Source organism: Anomalospiza imberbis, chromosome 9, assembly GCF_031753505.1.
Source record: "Anomalospiza imberbis isolate Cuckoo-Finch-1a 21T00152 chromosome 9, ASM3175350v1, whole genome shotgun sequence".
NCBI lineage: Eukaryota > Metazoa > Chordata > Aves > Passeriformes > Viduidae > Anomalospiza > Anomalospiza imberbis.
The window spans coordinates 26,353,256-26,375,323 of NC_089689.1; the positions used below are offsets into that span (position 1 = coordinate 26,353,256).

At 43.9% G+C, this 22,068-nt stretch overlaps 1 protein-coding gene and 1 long non-coding RNA gene across 10 annotated transcripts in view; one reads left to right on the top strand and one right to left on the bottom strand.

Annotated features, from left to right (window-relative positions):
- Window positions 1-22,068, bottom strand: part of GLIS1 (GLIS family zinc finger 1) — a 181,117-nt gene that overhangs the window by 15,870 nt on the left and 143,179 nt on the right. For 6 of the 7 annotated variants that reach the window (XM_068198796.1, XM_068198799.1, XM_068198802.1 and 3 more), the window contains 4 exons: window positions 18,401-18,562; window positions 15,201-15,311; window positions 11,908-12,040; window positions 6,585-6,735 (listed from right to left, as the gene is read on the bottom strand). In XM_068198796.1, coding sequence (XP_068054897.1) covers window positions 6,585-6,735; window positions 11,908-12,040; window positions 15,201-15,311; window positions 18,401-18,562 — 557 coding nt within the window. The remainder of the gene's footprint in view (window positions 1-6,584; window positions 6,736-11,907; window positions 12,041-15,200; window positions 15,312-18,400; window positions 18,563-22,068) is intronic. The other variant, XM_068198797.1, reaches the window with a different exon arrangement.
- LOC137478761 (uncharacterized) lies at window positions 505-21,258 on the top strand. Of its 3 annotated transcripts, none has more exons than XR_011001782.1 (4): window positions 505-2,002; window positions 13,121-13,199; window positions 13,420-13,554; window positions 20,926-21,258. It is a non-coding gene; the product is annotated as an uncharacterized lncRNA (long non-coding RNA). The 3 variants fall into 3 exon arrangements; XR_011001783.1 differs by lacking the exon at window positions 20,926-21,258 and having other exon boundaries at window positions 505-1,547; window positions 1,880-2,002; window positions 13,420-14,011; XR_011001781.1 differs by lacking the exon at window positions 20,926-21,258 and having other exon boundaries at window positions 13,420-14,011.

Here is a 22,068-nt window from a genome sequence, read left to right on the forward strand (position 1 = left end):
ACATCCTGAAGTACTGCCAAGGCAATGGCAGCCTTCTGGCTTTTAGACAAATACAAAATACTAGCTTTCACTCAGAATGCTGCCTTGGATTACCTGGATCCAGTTCTGTACCTTCACTCGCCCACACTCTGAGCCAAGTGCAGGAGCTGCTCAGCTCTAAGGAGTAAGAGAGGCTTCATAAATATTATGGAGAACACAATTCATGTGACTGAAGAGTCACAGGTAACTTAATTGCTTTAGAGTATTTTTAGTGATACCAATAACAGTGATACAAAAGCAATTTCATGTCCAGAATCACAAAGGAGCCCTAAGAGTCCTCTCCGGGTACACTCAAGGGTTTTCTGTGTGGGGCTGCTCTTGGACTCAGAGGGGCTTCCTGAAATACTGAAATGCTCCCTGTCTGCTCTAACAAACACGTGCACGTCTGAGTGGAACACAGAACATAACTCAATGTTTGTCACACATTTCATCATCTACACAAGCTCACAAAGCACACAAACACACTTATTCTGTGTCAAATGAGTGTCTCTGCAATTGTTCTGACCTAACGTGCCATTTCTGCAGAGCAGTTCCTCATAGGGAGCCTTATGGGAACTATGCCACTCCAAAGGATATTTCTATTTATAAGGGTTTGTTTAATAACCTCTGAAATGAAGCTGATGAATTGCTACAGTGGAAGTCACTGCATGAGGGAGATTTGAAAAATTATTCTAGCTTACAGTCTAGCAAGAGAAGGTATTTCGGAGTGAAAGAAAAACCTTATTAATATGGTCAAAGAAATATAAAAACATATTTAAATAAAGAGCAGTGCCTTAGGTTCAAGTGATTGCCAGGAAGTCAATTACAAAGACATGTAATCAAACACAGAGACTGTCTACTCCAGATTATCTGGCATGTGCTGCATGCTTGAATGATCTATCTTATTTCAGTCATTTAAAGGTCATTATTCTCTGGCAAACAGGCAGCAAGATGCTTCCAGGTGGGTTCTGTACAGGTACTGATGTCTGCTGTCTTCAGGTTTGTAGAAGACACTACCCAATAGTGGGAGAGGTTAAAACAGATTCATTATTTGTTACACCATGATAAACTCCTGTGTTTGGTGCATATGGTCTGCATCAAACTGCAGCAGTTTTGCTTAAAAACAAAACAAAATTTGGACAAAAAGAGGAAAAAAAGCTTTACAGATGTTAAGTGTAAATTTAACTACAGATAAATCCAGTAATGGCTAAAATCATTAATGTAATGCAGAAGAGCTCTGGCTGAATTAATCTTAAAAGCTTTCTGAGTTACTCTGACCATCTCCTTTAACCTCCCACCTTCTCCCGTAACTCTGATTTCTCACTCAGTTTTCCTTACAGCGTCTCCTCTGGACAGCCACCTCAGCCCTTACTTTGAGAGGCACTGGTGGAGGCTCTCAGGATCCTGAATGTCACCTCGGCCCTCTCAGAAACTCAAATGAACACTTGCCCACCTACTTCTGCTGATGGACAAACAATACTTACCCCAGGATCCAGCACCAGGTTATCCTTGAGCATGTAACTGTTGATGTAAGCCTATGCTAATGCTAATTTTGCTTTAAGGGGAGGGGGGAGCCTGTATAAGCCTATCTGGACATGATTATGAATGAATTCTGATCACATTTTCTACAATGAGATAAATGACTTGGGATTTGAAAGCAGATGCTTTTAATTACTGATTTTCTTTGTTTGGTGGGGCCCAGTGCAGCACCTGTACATTGTTCTTTCTGGACAGATGTACTGATGCCCCTTTTGCGTGCTCAGATCCATAACACTGAGATAAATTATGAAGGGTTCTTGGCTTCCTCCATTGCAAATGTTTTCAGCTGTCAGAGATATCTGTTTCTTGTTACTGGTTTTAGTGCTTTTGAAGGGAAGACTAAACCACTGACTTGTGTATTCTGTTATAAATGAAGAGTATTCTCCAATGGAATCCACAGAGAATGAGGGATGGATCTCCTTGGTCTGTAAGAAAAGCTGTGCAGGTATTTCGTTTTCCAAAGTACTTCTAGAGACTAGAAGTTTCTTTCCTACAAACATCCTAACAGCATGTCAATCCCTAGTCCACTGATTTATATGAGCTCACAAACTTAATTTAAAAGATTAACCAACTAACAAGGTTAGTGAGAATCAGATGTAAGTGGCTAAGACACCTAATTGTCTCTTAAAGTAATGAGAATTAGGAGCACAAATGTATTTTTCTACCTGGCCTGGATCCTGGCAGCTCGAGGAGATAGAACAGGAAAGAATCTCCCCCGTGTAACCGACAAGATTTTACCCTGCGTGTTTAGCTTCAAGCTTAAAAATATCAGGGATTTCAAATCTGGTGCTCCCTGGTAGAGCAGAAGGGAGGCTCTGTGTACCTGGTGTTACTTCACATAAAAAGAAGTGAAGGACTAAGTTTTTAACAGAGAACTCTTTACACTGAAGTATTCCTGTGGTATTTGAAATAACAGGTGCTAAGAAGCAAGCAAACAAAAACTCTGATGTTTAAGCGCCCTGATTAAAATGTCTCTTTTCACTTGATAGTTCTTAAATCCTGTTTCTTGTGATTTTCTGTGGGGGTCAGTGTCACTTCAGGGGGGTCTGGCCCCTGGTTTGAGATGGCTGCAGTCGGCTGGGCAGAAGCCCAGGCAAAGGGAGTTGTGTGAGCCCTTCCCTCTCACCTTGCTTAGAGCTAATCCTTTATATTAAAGGCTCACCAGATTTGGCTCAGAGTCCTCATCAATCACCACCTCTGCACATCACAGATGTCTTAATCCCACTCCTTCTTCATTTACTGGTGTGTTTACAGAGCAGAAATGACCTAAATTACCACAGGAATATTAGAAAATGGTTTCACTTTCCTTTCCCTTGGAGACACATCACCCTCCCAATCAAGTCATTATCTGCCAGTGCCCCAGCTCCTGTTGGGAACAGAAGTGCTGTTTGTCACAGCAGCACAAGTGACAGAGAGCCCCAGTCACACACACAGGGATCGTGTTCAGGTCCTACAAAGTGACCTTGTTGGGCCATTGCACTAAATTGGTGCAAATCCCAAACTTGGTGCCACCACTCAAAGTCACTTAACTTCAGTCAGATCAGTTTCGTTAAAGCTGATAATTTATCACACTGAATATTCTAAATTGCAACTTATAGAGATGGTCTACAAATGAAACTAAGTACATTTTTAGATGACTTGGATAGTAACAGCTAAAAAAATAGTAGAAAGCAAGCCAAGTGCAACATTCACCCAAGATTTAATACTAAAAGCTGTTTTTCTGTCCTCACTCTGCTACAAATCAAAATAGACTATTTTTGCAATGGGCAAAATGAAACCCAGTTTGACATTATACATGGCAAATGCTACAAGAAATGCTAAAATAAACCCTTGCTACCTGAAATAAAAAATAAATATACATTTTAATCTGGATCATGCCAAGCCCACTTTCTGCATGCTGAAGTATTTCTGAGCCAACCACTTTTAGCTAAATTAATATCAGCATGAGTAGATTTTTTTAGTGTAGCATACACTTCATTCCAGAATTTGAAAAAATGTGCTCCATATTGAATAAAGCCAGTATAAATACATTCGGTAATGAGGTCAGATTTTGTTAGAACATTTTCAAGTGAATTAGATAATTTTGTCAAACTATTTAAATGTCTCAGCAAACCATTTGGGAAAATTGACTGCTGCACTTGGTATTGACTTTGGCAAAGGACAGTGTAACATAGGGCTTTTTTTGTTAAAAAAAAAGAAAAAGAAGAAAAAGCCTTTAAATCAAATTCTGAATCTCATGTCAAACTTGAGTAGACTATTTGTACTCTGCCTCATGTAGTTTTTGGCATCTCACACATTTGATGACTCAGTAATTAGATTTCTTGATAGTAATCACTCGGTTCCTGCCACAGACTGCACGATGTGATCCAGCCTCGTCATGGTCCCGATCCCCAGAGCAGGAATTCTCTGCGTTTGCTCAAACCCGAATGCTGAGACAGCTGACAAATGAGGCCAAACCCTCTGTGTGTGCCAGAGAGCAGCAGCAGTGCCCATGCAGGAGGCAGGGGGAGGGTTCCCTTCTCACTGCAAACCTCATGTACCTTCCAGGAGGGATGGCACTGCCACGAGCTGGCCAGGGGAGAACAGCCCTGGAATCCAGGGGCTCCCAGCACGTGAGTGTTAAGTGATTTTGCCCAGTTAAATGGATGGATGCTTTAAAGAAAACTGTGCTAAATGAAACTCAAGGACTATTAATTAGTTCACACAAAGTTTCTGCAATTGCAATTAAGATGTCAGGTACGGGCTGCACTTCAGCAGTCATGAATAATGTAAGCACAAAGATTTAAATACAGCAGAAGGATCTTGGACTGGGAATGAAAATGCTGAATAAAGATTATTTTGAGTTTAGAAAATGGTATTTGAGATGCTGAAAAATTCCAAGTAACTATGTCATGAAACTGGATGCCCTGTTTTAAAATAACTATTCAGAAATACATTCCAGTCTCCATTCCCTGACGTTTGGCTCATGGTTAGGAATCTGTTATCTCACTCCCACATTTTGTCACAAGGTATTTGGGCAAAGACTTTACTTAGGTACATAAACACTGAGATAAGAAATCAGCACTGTTGTCTCCTCTGAGAAAGAATCTGCACTGCACTAAAGCTGGAATTGGCGGAGACACCTCTGATGGAAACTCTGGTGTGTCTGCAGCAGGAGCTCCGTGAGAGGCTCAGCTCACTGACCACGGTGCTCCTGCTGGAAGGGAAGTGCTGTGCTCTGGAATGGAGACACCAGGGGCAGGAATGAGAATTCATCTGGGACCTTCCGACGCCTCAAACTAGAAACTTGTCTGTTGCCCTCACCCTGCTCAGGCCCTTGCTTTCATTTCTTATTAGCAGCACCAGGACACAAAGTGCCTTAGAAACAAATCCACCTTCCTGACAGCCTGCTATATCCTTCCCATAGTATACCCTTACGTTATTTCATTCTTGATTGGTATTTTTTGCCTTAACTCCCCTAGGAACCAACTCCAAGAGAAACAGCTGAGCAGCACTTGGGAGCAGTCAGAGAGAGGGATCTGACTCCAACAGGCTCAGGCAGTCCCATTCTGCAGAAGAACAGCTCATGGATGACCTTCACTTTGGAATGTCTGTCTCCATTCCTACTTCATCTACTGCCTTCTCTGCTACAGAAAACTTCCTATTTAGCTGGAGTAATTTCCAATGCTCCTGCTGGCCACGACTCTGCCATGGGAATGAATGTGCCAACAGGAAATACAAGCTCAGGAATGGGGCAGGGCAGGGAAGGAGAAGGGCTGGGCACAGGCATTTTATGGGACAAGGACAGGATAAGTCTATCCATCATGCTGGGAGGGGGACACTGGTACTGCTACCGGCCGAGGTCAGAAGAGAAGGCTGAAGGAGCAGAGGGTACAGAAGCTCAGCTTGCTGCAGAATTCATTCCCCAGTTTGGAAAATAAGAAGGACTAGTTTGCTCATAATTGAATTTCCTCAATCAGATTGTTCTCCAACCACCCCAGGTGTAAATTTCCTTACCATACCTCTTCCATGTCACACACAAACTGCCTTCTGCCCTTAATGCTTGAAATCCTTCTGGGCTTTCCTTACACCATATAAAAGAAGGGAAAGGTCAGTCACTGGACTAGGATGGGAAAACTCTACATTCAACTGCTGTATTTGCTAAAGGACACCAACATGTTCCTAGGGAAAAAAATCCTTTAATCTCTCTGCATCTTAAATTCCTATCAGTAAAGCCAAATCAGAGTCCTTTCCCCATCCAAAGTGCTGGGAAGTAAAACTGTAAGTATGAATTTGAATTTGCATGAGGCCAGGCACCAAAGAAAACTGAGTAAAAAGGTTAGAGCAGTTTTGTGGCCTGCAGAGATTCTTTACTGTTGAGATGGTATGAGAGCCTTGACACGCGGTGCTTTAGGAATATCACACCCTGTAGCCATGCAATTGTATCGGGGCTGTAGCAGTGCAATCCATACAATCAGTGGGATTAAACACTCTTCCCTGATTAGGATCTGACCTGCTGCTGAGAGGTGCATTGCAGAAAACCTTATCAGAGAGCAAGGAAGTGAGAAAGCCCGTGGCTCTGACACTGAGTGAGCCTTACTAAGGCAAACACAGCCTGATTCCTGAGTGACTCATAGTTTGGGTTTTACCCTCTGAGAGGTTTGTCATGTTAGCTGAGAAAAATTCTCTGTGCTTATCCAAACCTATGAGAAGCCATCCAGCAAGAACTAAAAAACAAAATTAAAATCTAAATGTAACTGCATGCTATGAAGAAAAAAATCCCATTGTGTTTTGTCAAAGACAAGGACAAGGCCCTGAACAACCTGATAACGATGTCCATGTTAGCCCTGCTTTGCACAGGGCATGGATGACATGACCTTCTGAGGTCCCTTGAAAACTAAATTATTCCATGATTCTAAAACAAACAAAATTGCTTTGTTTGGGCCAGTGTTTTCTTTTGAACAGCATCCATGCAAAGTAAAATAAACAATTCATCATCCATTTTCATGCCAGACAAAGGCACAGCATGTTTCACATCACACACATACCCGTCCCTGGCACTCTCCAGCGGCGACTGGTGGTGATGTGGGCTGGACAGGGCGGAGTCGAGGGGAAGGTGCCTTGAAGGAATGTCATGAGGAGGTGGCAGCACAGCTGGGGAGGGGCCGTTGTGACTGGTGCTGGACCCACTGTACATGCCTGGGAACAGACAGCAGTTGGTAAAACCAAATAAGCAAGGAAGCATCAATAAGACCTGCAGAGTCTCCAACTTCTTCCCTATCCCCCACCCAACGCCAAGCCACAGCCCCACAGCAAAGCCCCTGTGTGTCAGTGAATACCCGTGTGCCTGAGCAGCACTCCCAGCTGTGCCACGGTACTTTGGCATGTGGGTGTCTCGTCTCTGACCCTCCCAGGTGTTCCTGGACTCTACGGAGCTGTAGAACCCTCCTGACAGCCACCAGGGCTTGGTGGGACTCCCACCCTGCCCTTCCCGTAGCTGTGAGAGAGAACCTGCAGTGCTCAGGGGATGGAGCTCACACAGCAAAGCAGACCATGGTACCCTGGGGTTTTGCTGCTCATTTCAAACTCTGTAATTTGACTTTCCATTACTAAGCCGCTGGACATCCCAGACCATTTACAAATATCACATATTGATACAAAGGAAACCCTAATAAATTAAATGCAGAGAGGAACAAGAATTTTTAAATGAGATTATGAAAACAGGTTCACTAATACAGAATTAATGAAGGAGTGTGGCTGCACCATTTTTGGGGACTATCCTCTACCATGGCAGCAAGGTACCAACAGCCAAGTGCCCACCATGCCCTCAAGCACACCCTTTGTTGAGGAAGCTTTGTCCAGGGCTCTTGGATGAAGATGCTGGTATTAAGTTTTTTTGGAATTAAGTTTTTTTCTCCCATCTAAAGAGCGACCACGCACCAAGACAGGCATTGCCTGCGGGGCCCTCACACTGACTTTTGGTGTGAAGGCTGCACTGAGAGCAGGTCTCTGTGGTGACATGTCTGTGGTGACAGATATCACAGGAGTGCAGGCATGGAGCATGCAAAAGCCACCTTATGGCAGGGGAGAAGGGCTGGCTCCTTGTCATGCTGCTCTGGGAGAAGTCTAGTCCTTGTCCTTCTCTTCCCAGTTTTTCTGCCTTTCCCATCTTCAAGTTTTGCCCACAACACATCTTCCACGGTGCTGTGCCACCCTCCCAGGGCATGTGCACATGGATGAGGACCAGAACTGCCACTCACACTGTGACCTGAAGGCTGTGAGCAGCAAGTGAGGCCTGCCAGCTCCCAGTGTCCAGCTCTAGAGCACAGAGGTCCCTCTGGGGCCTGTCTTTGCCATCTCTCCTCCTGTACCACTCATCTGTTCTTTCCCACTCAGTGTTGCAGAGCTGCCCATCCAGGACAGAGCCACGTGCCAGCTGTGCTCAGCCCTGTCCCATGTCACTGGCAGGGCTCTGGACTGCACCCCTCCCAAACCCACCCACTGACACGGATCAAGCAGAAGGCAACATGAAAATCCAGAGCTGTGGGGATTGTGTGACACCTTTGGGGTGAAGAAGCAACATCTGAATGTCAGCATCTGTTTCTGTGTGTGACTGAAGAGCAGAACCACCGAGGCAAGATTCCAGCCACCTTTGTCAGGGGCTTCAGATGAGTCAAAAACCCCTCATGAACAATGAGTCCTCAGCTGCTGACAGATCTAAAGCAACAAAACTGAACCACATCATCTCTGTCTCCAGCTAGACAGAACATTTGTCAACCAGCCAGTGAAAACAACTTGCTTTCTGCACTGCACGCCAGACAGAAGGGGCTTTAAGAAATCAGATGTTCCCAGGTGATGTGAGGATTTATTTGTCAAAGCCTCTTCTGGTAACAGTAAGTCAGTAGCAAGGATGCTACATTGTGGAAATGCTTTTCCACTGGTGGCTTCAGTCCATTTCATAATACAACAGTTTCCACTTCCCTCAGATCCTCCCTTTTCATCCATTCGTTGTCAGGCTTGAAAGATGAGCCAAATTCAACCTGGACTGTTCAGTGTCACTTTGCACTTCAGCTCTATTTCCCACACCACCAGTTCAGATATATTGACAGCACAGCCTGGAGGAAACGCACAACCTAAACCAAACTGTTCATGCTCTAAGGCTCCCACACTGCTGGCCCAGGAGAAACTTGTGCAAAAAGCTCAAAAGCCCTCCAAAAAGGGTCATCTCAGCAGTGTGGTGACCAGCAAACCCACTCCATGTTTTATCTTTCAATCATGCATGTTCAGGATGTCTCACTCCTGGCCTGTTCCTTCAGGTGATGAGAAAGACAAGAGTAGCTGAGTACCTACAATCAGAATAACCCTCTAGAGGAGCAAGAAAATGTTTTAAAAACCACCCCACAACTCTGCATGGACAGCAGCCAAGTCCCACATGATCCCTGCACTCAAACCCACCACATCAGAAAACCAAGTGGAACCAGAATCCCTGTCACCTCCAGTTTCTGCCACCCCCAACCACTCTGCAGAGGAATTTACCCATCTGTGGAACTGCTGGGGTAGACACCCAGTGCCCACTGCAGGGCTTGAAGAGTTTCTAGCTGGGGACATCCTCTCCCAGATCTGTCTTTTGACTTCCTGATCACACTTCCTCAGGGAAAAGGCCCCTGCTTGGACCTGTGCACTGAGGGTGGGTGAAACACACGACATAGGGTTTGTCATCAGCGAGCTCTCCTGTCCCTACATCTCTGTGCAGCACCACTCGCACCCAGTTTGGCACGTGGTGTCCCTTGTCCCCACATCCCCCAAGCCATCCACACCACGCCCTGTGCTGCCTCACCCCAGCTCCCTCCCCACACATGAACAAGTCAGGGGGGGAAGAGCAGTTGCTAATGCAGTCTCAGGATAATTTTTAGTACTTCCAAAATTTCTTTCCTTTTACGGCACTGAGCACTAATATTCTGTGTACCTGAAGTCACCCAGAAGCCTTTGGAGCTGCTGTGAACAACTCCTGCAAGGGCAGCCCCCGCCAAGCCTGCGCACCTTGGGCCTCCTCACACATTGACCATCTCAGCTGGTAAAGAGAAGTCATTAATCAGTATTTTAAATGGCTTGGCCTTTAACCTTAACATCTGTGGCCAAAACAGTGCTCTGAGCATCTGTGTCCAGCAGCCTTTCCCCCCTCAGCTTTATGCTGAGAACAGGCAACCAATAATAAAACCCAGAGAAAATGCCTGAGGGGGACCAGAGTGATACGAGCTCTTGTCCACAGGCAGAGTTAATGCGTGCAGCCATGATGCATCTTAGTTAGGAGGAGGGAAAAAGGAGGAAGATCTCAGCAAACAATGGGTTCCTCTGACTGCAGAAACATTCCTCTGCTCACTGTCTTACCTACTTTGAAGTCAGACACAAGGGATGGGGCCTTTTTTAATATTTCGGGTTTTTTCTGTGATGGGCTTTCATCCCTGACATATTTAAAATGTGCTTTAACTTGGAGAAAGACAAAACTGAAATTCTCCAGGAATCCAAGTGATCCCTAAAGCCCAGAGCTCTGCACATTAATAATGTGGTTTCTTTGAAAAAAAAAAAAAACATAAAAACCAAACTCAAAAGCCCAAACCATGAATGTTTTCATATTTCAAGTGGAATATGAGGACATGATACACTATATTTATCCATGTACAGCCTACAGACAGAATTATAGCTGATTTCTCAAAAAATATTACCTCAGCTCATTTGAAAGAGCAAATGTGCAATCACTGCAGACTATAGGTGGCAGCAGGAATGTCCTTATGCTTTCATTCTGTAAGGATCAGCACTTTGGTTTATATGCCCTAAATAATGACAGAGGAACAGTTTTCCCTGTGGATTGTACTGCACATAAGATGAAGTAACTTCTGTTTCACTTCAAAACAGTCTTTCAAATCTTGATTTATTTTTCCCTGGCGCTTGTTCATACTGTGCATTGATGGGGTCTCATATGGAGCGACCTGATGGAAGTATCAGGGAAGATTTACAGTTTTTTTACAACATCCTGGTGATGGATTGATATAATCAGCACAGAAATCATATCAGACAAAGCCAGAGTTACGGACAGATAAAATCCTTCATTTCACAAGAGATTCTCCGAAATGACACTGAGAGGTTAGGGATGTTTATCTGTGAGCTAATAACTCTTTTCCTGTTTTATTGTTGTCACTTGAAATCTGAGGCTGTTTCTGAGGTTCTGAAGTGCAGCCTGTTCTGAGGAAAATGTCACTGCTCTTTCCTGCCCTGCCTGGGATGGGGAGGCCAAGCCATGCTCCTGCCACACGGGACTGTCAAGGGGACAGCACAGGCCACTGCTGCCCTCACAGGCCTTATTCAGAGCAGGTGGCACAGGCAGAGACTGGAAATTAACCCCCAATGCTCCAGCTTTCTCCCACTTTTCAAGGAGCCACACGTAAGCCCTGAGTGCAGACTCCCAGGGAAAGTACATCAGAATGATGGGGTATTTCCCTTTCTACTCCATTCTGCTCACCAGCTACATTCCGACATTTCATGCAACTTGAACTAGAAAAGAGGATAGGAGATGTTAAGTAAAATGGATTTTTTGTTTGAAAGATCAAAAAAAAAGGAGGAGATTCTTGCAGAAGGCAGATTACAATTATACTCCTGGCTTTTGGGAGTGCCTCTCTCTGCTGCCTTAACACAGAACCTCAAAATGTACATCCCTGATTCAGGATCCTTTGCTGGGGTTCAAAAACTGTGAATCTGGATCTTATCTCCCACATAAGGGAATGGAAGTCTCTTTTTCTTTTCCTATAAAATGTACAGAAGTGTCTAAAGTCCCTGAAAAGGACCAACTCTTGTTCAAACCACAAGAATGAAAGAAAATACAGAAAGAAAGATTAAATACTAGAAAGTATTATTAGAAGAAGGTTTGACATTTCAAATTCAAGTTTTCTCCCATTCACGTATCACCATATTTTTTGTTATGATCCAAAGTGCATCACGGCACTCAGCCTCCTCAGCTTTCCTGCAGCTCCTGGAAAAAACTCTCCTGGTGGGAGCCTGTGCCAGAGCATCCACCTGGACGTGGCACAGCTCCTGCACTCAGCCCAGGCCAAGGCTCACTTTGAAAGGAGAATAAATGGATGGAGACGGACTGTCAGCAGGGCTGCTGCCCCTTCACATGAAATTAACAGGCACTATTTCTCTGACTAATTCTGAAAAACCAAAAAAAGGAAGGCCTTAGTGAACAACGCACATAATTATTTCATCTTATTTGTTGGTCTGGAGTTTTTATCACCTTCCACAGTGACAAATCTTTTCTGGTTTGAATCCTCTGTTGTATGACATATTTAGCACCACACTTAATAGAAGTATTCTTACCTGTAATTAAATCATGAGGACCTACAGATCTGCCACACTTCCCATCCAGGATATGCTGTGAAGACGTGTGGAGCTGTTGGATAGCTAAGCACTCACTGAGTACATCTTGCTCAATATCAGTACAGGACTTTAGCTACAAGAGGAAGATAAAATAAACATTGTGTTACATAGTAAAATCAAATTATTTACAACTAACTTCATATATCTCTTTAAGGATTATATATAGAAGGAAGAAATGCCATTCTTAGGAACTCACTGTAATTAAGGACGTATGCTGTACTTGGTATTTGTAATTAGAGATGACTTTGGTTTTCTGAAGTGCACAAGTTAAGTGTGCTAATCTTACATCAACAACCAGTTTGCTTCAAAAAATAATGTACCCTGTGTTCCTTCAAACCTTCCTGAGTAACTGAACTGCACATTTTCAGTCTTTCTATAGTTTCTTGGATTCTGTGACAAAAGGTTTGCATCACCCTGTAACTGTGACACTTGGAAAGACATTTGATAGGGAAAGAAAAGCGTTTGTGCTGATCAGATTAGAACTGGCAGAGCGAGGCGCTGTCGGTGATGGGGAAGAGGTACCACTCACGTGTCAGCTGTACTCCATGGAAATTAAAGCTCTGGCAAAAGGGTCTGAAGCAAACTCTCAAAAACCACAATGTCGATCATATTAAAAACAGCAGGAGAGGAGAATTAAGAAAGAAAAGCATTTCTAATTCTCTTTCAAACATGCTGATGCTGCCAAGCTTTTGTCATAACAGAGTGATCGCATTACACAAACAGCCATCATACTCTACAGCCATTAATAAATAGTTATTGTCCTTATGGGTACAGCCTCACATACCCATCTCCCCTGGGCCTGGGTATTCTAAATAAAGGGCCTAGGCAAACCTTCTCAGAATTCTGCTCTACAGCCATTTGTGGGCTCGAGATAAACATCTGACATTTGGATCACAAGTGCATCTGCAGCCAATTAAACTACTACTAAATTAACAGCTAACTTTCTCCTGTTTTGTTTCTGTAAAGCCTTTCAGAACAACCAAATATCACCACTGCACTAATCCTCCAAGCTATGAACTAAGTGCTCAGGATTCCTTCGATACAAGTCTAAGCTCAGGCATTTTGTTTTGCATCAGAAATGGCACATTTTGGTAGCATATCTCAACCAAGACATGTTGGCAGAACAGACTGTTAATTTTTCTTTCTTGGCTAGGTCATTTCCACTCAGAACTCTTGGGAAGTTGATACCAACAGACAACTGCCTTTGCTGAGTTATAACCAAAAACAAGCGAGTATGAGCAGTCTTTTCCCTTTTTTCCTGCATCTGAAATCCAAAGGAGGCTGTTCAGTAACACTGGGATTTATTTAGTTGTGAAAGGTGTTGGGGTTTTTTAATATATTTAAGTGAAATACTTAGAGGAGGTTCTCGTTTTTTTATCAGCCAGGTTTGCTTTGATCCTTTTAAGAGAGCCTGACCAAAACACAAACCACAAAAATCTGCTACTTTTTTAGGTGCCTTTTCATTTGAGGAAAAAAAGTCACAGGATCAAGTATTCATAAAGTTATCATGGATAAATGAGGCAGGAAATCTGAAGATGATTTCAAACCACTGGAGGAGTGCAGATTTAGACCAGTCTACCAAATAAGGTGTGGGAGACAAGTTACTAACGTTATTTTAAGATAGATTTGATAAGTCTATATGAGGCTGTGTACATGCACACAGGAAAATTCCTCAAGGCAGGAGATTAAGTGATATGAAACCCTGGATATTGATGTCTTGGTGCATCCAAGCAGCCTGAGTTTGCAGCTGCTGTTAACAAATTTGTCCTGGATTGATTCTGTGCTTCAGGCTTCCTGCTGCTGATGTAGGAAGTACTTTGTGCCCTCTCATGCAAAGTTTGGATTTGGGGTTTTTTTCCCACCTTGCTCTGTAGAATTAGAACAGGGCCTCAGGAGGTGACCAGGTGTAACACTGGGAACTGTCCCTAGATGTAAAGGATGGTGACATGGTACTGCATTCAGCTCAGTACACAGAGCTGAACAAATTTCAGCCAGGTTTGGGGTTAGGAACTAATTCCCTCTTTGTTTCTTTGAAGTATGCCAGAAACCACAGGAAGGAAAAAAGGGGAAGTTGTCTTCTTTGGAATAGAGAGCACAGCAGATTGTTGCTTTCCACAATTTGCTGAGAATTTCATGTAAGAAACCTTCCTGTTACAAAGATCTTGCAATTGCAGAAGACTCTGGTGGCACAGTCACCCTCATTTTGTGGCAAATTACTTCTATGGCCTTCTGACTCTTACTCTCATTACACAGAATTAATTACATAGAATTAATCAATTACTGCCATGGCACATTGACTCTTACTCTCATTCCGAGCTAAAAGTTTAATCTAGGGAAGTGTTGGGAATTTTGTGACCTGTGGGACACACATGCAGAGCACATCCTGTGGAACCTTCTAAATCTGAGAGCTGTAGGGAAACCACAAGGCCTGGTAATACAAAATTGGGATGGAAAACTAGGCAGTGGCCAGGCTAGATAAAACTTCTGAGTAGAGCTGATATGTGCAAAGACTTGATTCCATGAACACCTGGATGGTGCTAGGCCCGTGTGTCTCCCAGGCACAAAGCTCACCAGGCAATGAGTGATCCATGAGTATCTGACACAGTGTGCAGAGCTCTGGTCACTGATGTGCTGGGAACTGCTACTCAGACTGCACACATCTGGCAGAGAGAAGGGTTACAGGGAGAATCTGGGGACACACAGCTGTCCTGGGAAAGGGGACTCTGCGTTCAAACTGCTGAAAACTCCACAAGAGGAGCAGCAGGAGGGAAGGGGGCATGGCTGACACAAGGACACCTCTTCTATTCCAAGTCCTCTTCTCCTACATTTCCACTGTATCCTGGCTTAGTTTCATTTGTGCTCTAGATCATCTGCCAACATGTACTTTAGTAAACACCATCAGTTAGGGCTGATTGCAGAGACTTGGTGCATGGACATTTTATGTGAATGACAGCACAATTTGGGCTTGTGTATAAAAGATGAACAGGAAGATAAATGCTAGGACAGAAAGCGTAGGGGCAAACTGAAATTAGAGGGTGGCAGCCTTTGAAAGTACACATATATAAGGTGGTTCACTAAACAACAGTGATTAAAACCCAGGAAAATCAGCTCCATTTAAGATTTCTTCTGTGATATTGCAGAAAAACTGATCTGAAAATATATGAATTAAAGATGAATTAAAAATGACTGCACTGAGGAGCTCTGGGGACGTGTCACTCCTTGCCTGCTCTTACCTTCTTACGCACCTGCTGCTCTTTGGCCGAGTGAGCCTTGACGTGCTTGCGCAGGGAGCTGGGGTCGGTGTAGCGCTTGGAGCAGCCGGGAATCTGGCAGGCGTAGGGCTTCTGGGAACGGAGCAAAGGGACAGATGTCACACCCCTGTGCCCGCCCCAGCCAGCACAGGGCACACACAGTGCTGAACCTGAGCTGCTCCCTCTCTCTGCTGGGCCCACGCTTGCTCTGTCTCCTCCGAGCTCACAAACCAGGCACGATGCAAACAGAAGTGATTCTGCACTGGCACGCTGGATATGGTTTACTGGGCTGAGCTAAATGCTAGTGAGGTAGAACTGAATGGGTTTTGAGAGCATTTCTTTTATCCCTAGCCTTTACAGCAAACAAAATTATCACGGCATCACCCAGTATAAAGACAGACATTCTGGTTTTGAGCTCTGATTTACATAAATTTTACAATGATTGCTGGGCACTGGTGAGACCCCACCTCGAATCCTGGGTGCAGTTTTGGGCCCCTCATAACAAAAAAAGTATTGAGGGGCTGGAACATGTCCAGAGAAGGGCAATGGAGTTGGGGAACAGTCTGGAGAACAAGGAGGGGCTGAGGGAGCTGGGGGGGCTCAGCCTGCAGAAAATGAGGCTCAGAGGGGACCTTCCCAGTGACTGAAATCCTCACTGAATTCTTCTTGTGGCTGTGCCTATTCCCAACAAATGGAACACTATCTCTGGGTTACAGAACAAACTCCAAATGAAGGTGAAACTGCCAAAATGAGCAAAGGCACTTTTTATTAAGTAACCATTGGCTTAAATGCCAGCAAAATAGTGCTGTATGACACAGCTCACAAAGCTTTAAAGTGGAATGGAACATTCTTTTGCCCTCTGTTTTCTTGCATCATCTATCAACATTACCTCAGCATTCTCACTAGGACTAGCAAATCCTTTTGGTGTCTTCTCAAAGGTAGAAAATTGGTTTGCCATGACCTCAATGTCACATTCTTTAAGCCCCTTGGTTTCAGAAGGAGGATGCACAAAAGGGAAAAAATCCCACCAGTTTTGGGAGAAGTGACTGTGAGGTCCTTTAAACCCAGTTGCTGTGCTCCTGGAGGAGTGCTGATGTGCCCTTTTTACCACAAGGACAGACAGGTTCCCTTTGTTCTGCTCCTGCCTAGGAGAAGGATCTACTTCCAGATGATTTAGTAGGGATTCCATCAAACTAGCATACACCAGTAAGTGAAATGATTTACAGATTCTTCTTTGGAGAAGATAAATGGTGGAGTGACCTACACTGAGAAGCTTTAAAACCAATTCCAAATGTACTCAGTAAGGAAAAAGCAGCCTATATAAACCCCCTTTCTTTGTAAGTACCTCCAGAGGACAAGTACTGCTGCTCTGTCCAGCCAGCAGGAAATTTCTAAAGGAATAATAGAATCATTCACCAATTCATGACCTTACAGGCTAACACAGCACCTACCCAGAAAGTTAAAGGGCAAAGGAGATTTATTGAGAGTGTCTGGAACACAGAGAACTGACACCTGAGGAAAAGCTATGGAAAACTTTAACAAATCCCTTGGCAGAAAAACTAGCAGAGTATTTTTCAAATCACTGATGTCATTCAAATTAGTGATAAAATCATTCAACTCAGTCATAGGGAAACAAGATGAGAATGTGATCACCCTTACAAAGGTTCATGGCCATTTGCTCTGACATTCCAGGCAGTTGTTTGGTGCAGCAGCACCATCCTGTAGCTCTGCTATTTTTCATGTTCACATAAGCTCACAATTCTCTGAGCTTGAACCACAGGGCTTCAATTAAATCAAGTGGAACTCAGTCACTGTGTGCAGGACTACAGAAACAGTTTTAGAGAACCTGCAGTGGAATAGCATGGAGGATGTTTTTAGATATTTAAGAAAGTTATTAGAAAATGATTACTGTACCTTTTTCCTGATTTATGAGCATTTCAGATAATAAAGACAGAGATAAAGGAAGAAGAGAAGAAAATAGAAAGTTAAGACATTTGTCTTCAATACTGCACAGACAACACATACAAAGAATTTGTGGTCACTTTACTAACCATGTCAGTTCTCTCTTAAAACTAATAGATGGCATTCCATTTGTGAGTTTGGCTAATAAAAAATATATCTACTAGATTCAGGCAATTAAATTTAAAAACTGCATGCAATTTAATATATCCACTTTCAAAAGAGATGCAAATTACAAATTCAAATATCTCAGGTTGACTTTCAAATAAATAAAACATTGTTATTTTAAGTGTGCTTTGGTTTGGAAAATGTGACTGACTTGCTTCTCTTACTTGTTTGTTTTTGCAAGGCATAATGTACATTAGACATTCCTTAATGCTGCACTGTCTGAAATGTGTAACTGCTTAAAAAGTAAATATCAATTAAACTCAAAAGTTCTGCCCCATAAACACTTGGCCAAACTAAACCATATATTCGCTTCTTTGAAAAAGACAAAGGAACAACTCTGCCTGTTATTCTTTACAAGCTTTATGCTGAGGACATGACTGGTCTGCAAAGCTGTCTCATTGCTTTCTTTCCCCATGATCTGGTGATTTCATTTCAGTATAGCCCAAGACACTTGACAGGCTCCCATCCTCTCTGCAAGACAAGTGAGAAGATCTGCAGAGTCAAGCCAAATCTACCAGCTGTAGAGAATAAAAGAGTGTGTTTCTCACAGTTAATTCTGATGGAGGGTACTTAACCGATTCCACAGAGTTATGAGACAGATTTATTTTCACTTTTTACAGAATTACTGTCCAAAACTGAGGTGCATGTACCTTCCACTGAGAGGTCTGAACAGCTTTTGCCTTCACTCAGAACACTCACTGAAGGGGACACAAGTGAGACAATGACACACATTTGGTGCAGCAGCAGTGACTCAGCTTTCACTCAGCTACACCTTATTGAACTGCTGCCTCCTCTTACTGGAACAGGAACAATGGCAGAGTTTGCTGAGTAACTCACTCCTCAGCATGAGTAACACAACATAATTGCCTCTCTGTGATCAAGACTTTCTCACTTCTCAAAGCACATACAGCTCAAATCCAAACACACTTGCTCATAGCTAAGTTTTCTAAGACTCTCCTCATGAAAAGGCCAAGTCCCCCTGCAGTTGCAGAACCGATTGTGTACCAGGACCACTGGAAAACTCGGTGCAGCTCCCACTATGAAATCATGCTTACGGTATCCAGGTGTGTCCGCTGGTGCTTTGCCCGGTCACTGGAGTTGCTGAAAGCTTTCTGGCAGCCAGGATGCTGACACAGGTATGGCTTCTCCCCAGTATGACTCCGGAGGTGAATCTTGAGGTTCTCGAGCCTAGAAAATGCCTTGTTGCACCCTTCAAACTGAAAAACGTCATTAAAAAAATCATTGTAAGTTCTGTTAAATAAACCATGTGCAGACACAGTGAGAACAGTGTAAGAACCAAGTTGGACGTGCAATAAATCAACCAACATTCAAACATCTGTTGAAATTTATGGATGAAACACAACATATTGTGCTGTTCATTTAATCTGTCACCGAAGACACGGTGTGAAGCTCAGTAATAATACAAGGGTTATAAATATCTCACACATTCTGTCTGAGCTGAACACCTAAAGACACGGTGTCAGTGCAGAAAATTTAAAGAAAGAACAAGTGTTCTGAGGAGTCCTCTGGGATGTTAACTGGCACAGGAACCACTGTGGGCAATAACAATTAGCTGCTACAGACAGAGAGTAAGAGAAGCTGGCGGTTAGAACCTGGTTTCAGGTGTCTGAAATATTATACACGGGAGCAGATGAGCACGGACTATTACAGGAAGACCTGATCCATTTGAAGATCAATCCAAAGGAACTCTGCTGTTATTCTGCACCCTTTTCTTCACTAGCTGTATCATTCAGAGCTGTTCTCAGCGTTTATACAAGCAGTAACCTGAGCGATTCTGACTTCTTAAGCACCCGTTTCATTAGGGAGCTGCAATAAAATGCTGCATGGCCTTCATAACAGAAGTCACTGTTTCAAATTAAATCTGAATAAATATATAAGTCAAATTTCCAGCTACTAGGCCAAGGGAAGGGTGTTTTGCATTGAAGTTTCAGTGTTACAGACAACAGGCAGTGGAGGCACTGTCTGTAGGATGGGAACAAATACTCGTGTGTGCACATTCGTGCACCTGCACACCCACAAAATGCACTCAGATACCTGCACATATTCAAATACTTGCATGCAAATACTAAAGTGATGGAATGCATAGTCTTTGCCCACTCTGCACATATTGCTGTTTCATGGCACTGCACATCTCCTTATGCCTCTACACAGATAAAAACTTGGCTCCTCAAGGATTTGTGATCTCAAGGAATGTATTTGAAAAACACAACCCAATTCACCTTCCTGTCAACACGAAGAGCAATTCTGAAATATAGTAGGTGTATCTTCATAGAATGGTTTGGGTTGGAAGGGACCTTAAGGGTCACCTAGTTGCAAGCACTGCCGTGGGCAAGGGACACCTGCCACTATCCCAGGTTGCTCCAAGCCCTGTCCAACCTGGCCCTGAGCAATTCCAGGGATGGGGCAGCCACAGCTTCTCTGAGAAATCTGTTCCAACCACTTTTTCTAGAAGCCACAACTTTTTCTATTATTCTTGCTCACAAAGAGTGAAATCCTGACTCTCACAAAATCAGCAAATGCTTTGTCACTTCCTTTTGCTGAGTCAAGATTTTGCTCAGCAGCTTTCCAGGACCCTGTGGCGCCTCAGATGGCATCACAGAAGTCACCACCCTGCCAATCTTGCTTGTTACACACACCTCTGACACACATCAGGGCATGCAAACTGCAGACTGGCTGTGGCATCCAGCGGTGCAGGGGGAGAGATGGGAAGGGAGAGCAGCTGCAAAGGGAGGAGCATTGAAGGTGCCACAACCTGGAGACACCTGATCTCCCAGGGCCTGCCAAAGGTGATGGAGGAAGGCCCAACACATTCTGCTCATCCCAGTGTGTTTTCTAAATACCTCAGCACAGCAACCAAAGTGATTCCTGAGCCAGCACTTCACCTTGCAGGCTGTGTCCTGGCACTGGATGCAGATCAGTTCTGCACACCACAGGCAGAGGAGTTTCTGGCACTTCTCTGCCTGTCCCAGCCACTCACACATCAAAGGATCAATGTGGCCCTTACTGCCATAAGTATTTTAGAGCCCTGAGCAGTACCCTGTCTGAATGGCATACTGGGTATGTGTACAGACAACTGTCTGATGTGTATATGTTTTCCATCTTTTCCCATCACAGCCATTGTGACAGATCCACAAAATCACCTGTAGATATGCAGTTCATGAGTTCAGAAGCTTTGTTTGGCCATGACCCACCTCTGAATGCTTGAGCCGGTGCAAGGAGGCCGGGGGGTGGGGGGGAAAGGGGTTTGGAAGTGACCAAAGCCACCAAGGCTTCAAAAGAAACAAACTTTCTTCACAAGCATCACTAAAAATCTGACTAAGATTCAGGATGGAGCAATTTGAAATGTGGAAAATTGCTTAAGTCCATGAAAAATAGAGCAGAGTTCAGCAAATTCATACTTCTCACAGGACATTCCAGGAAGATGAGTGAATGTTCTGAGGTCCTAAAGATCACTTTTTTCCTTTTTGTTCCCAATCTTCCTCCTTACCAACCTCCTTTGATTAGTGTGCCCACAGTGTGGCATCCCTTTGAATTACTATCCCTTTCATCTCTCTTGTAGGTCACCTTCAAGCACTGAGAGGCTGCTCTAAGTCTCCCCGGGAGCCTTCTCCAGCCTGAACAAGCCCAACTCTCTCAGCCTTTCTTCTCAGAAAAGGTGCTCCATCCCTTGGAACATTTTTGTGTTCCTTCATCCCACAGCCTGTGTTGATACCAGGGGTTGCCCTGAACCAGCTGCAGGACCCTGGACTTGGCCTTGTTGAAACCCCATGGACCACTTCTGGAGCTTGTCCAGGCCCCTCTGGATGCCAGCCCATCATTCAGGAGTACCAACTGCACCACTCAGCTTGGTGTCACCCACGAATTTGCTGAGACTGCACTTGATCCTACAAGGGACACCACCTGCCACCGATGTCCCATCTGAACACTGAGTCTCTCACCACTCTGGATGTGACCATCATTCCTCATCCACTGAGCACTCCAGCCATCAAATCCATCTCTCTCCAGTTTAGAGAGAAGGATCTTGACCCTCAGAATGATTTCTAACAGATTACCAGTCTTCACTTCCATACCTAGAGCCCAATGCAAAGTAGCAAGGTATGCAGAATAATCCAAACTCATTAAAGGTCCAGCTCCACTCTCATTGATGTCAGTAGCAAAAATTCCAACGGCAAATGTCCTAAAACATCTAAACACAAGCTTAATTTAAAACACATATGTTTAAGACTTTGCTGGATCGACATTTCAAGGAGAGAAGGAGCAGGCCCTACCAGAAATGCTCAGAGCTGCAGTGTAAGCAACAGCACTCAAACAAATACGGGCTTATTTACAGACCCTTCTTCTGTGGTCAGCTGGCTTTTCTTGGTAAGAATGTCCAGTGCCTTCAGCAGTAAGGTTCCTCCATCACCACAAATGCTTGGACATTCAGAGCTTTTCTTATTTATGTTATTATTTCCTAATTCATAGTATTTGTATTACCCAGGTTTATTAAACTGAGTAACAGACAATGGGATGGTCCCAATGCAGTGATAAACTCAGGATAAACATGTCAGGTGGAAAAATACACCAGCAAAGAGAATGATGTGACTGCAGTACTCAGATTTGCAAGCTGGCAAAGACTGGGTTGGTGAAACAGGAATTCCGTTCAAGAGGAAAGCAGTGGGGACAAGAACCTTGCCACAGGTGATGAGAAGAGAGGAAGCTG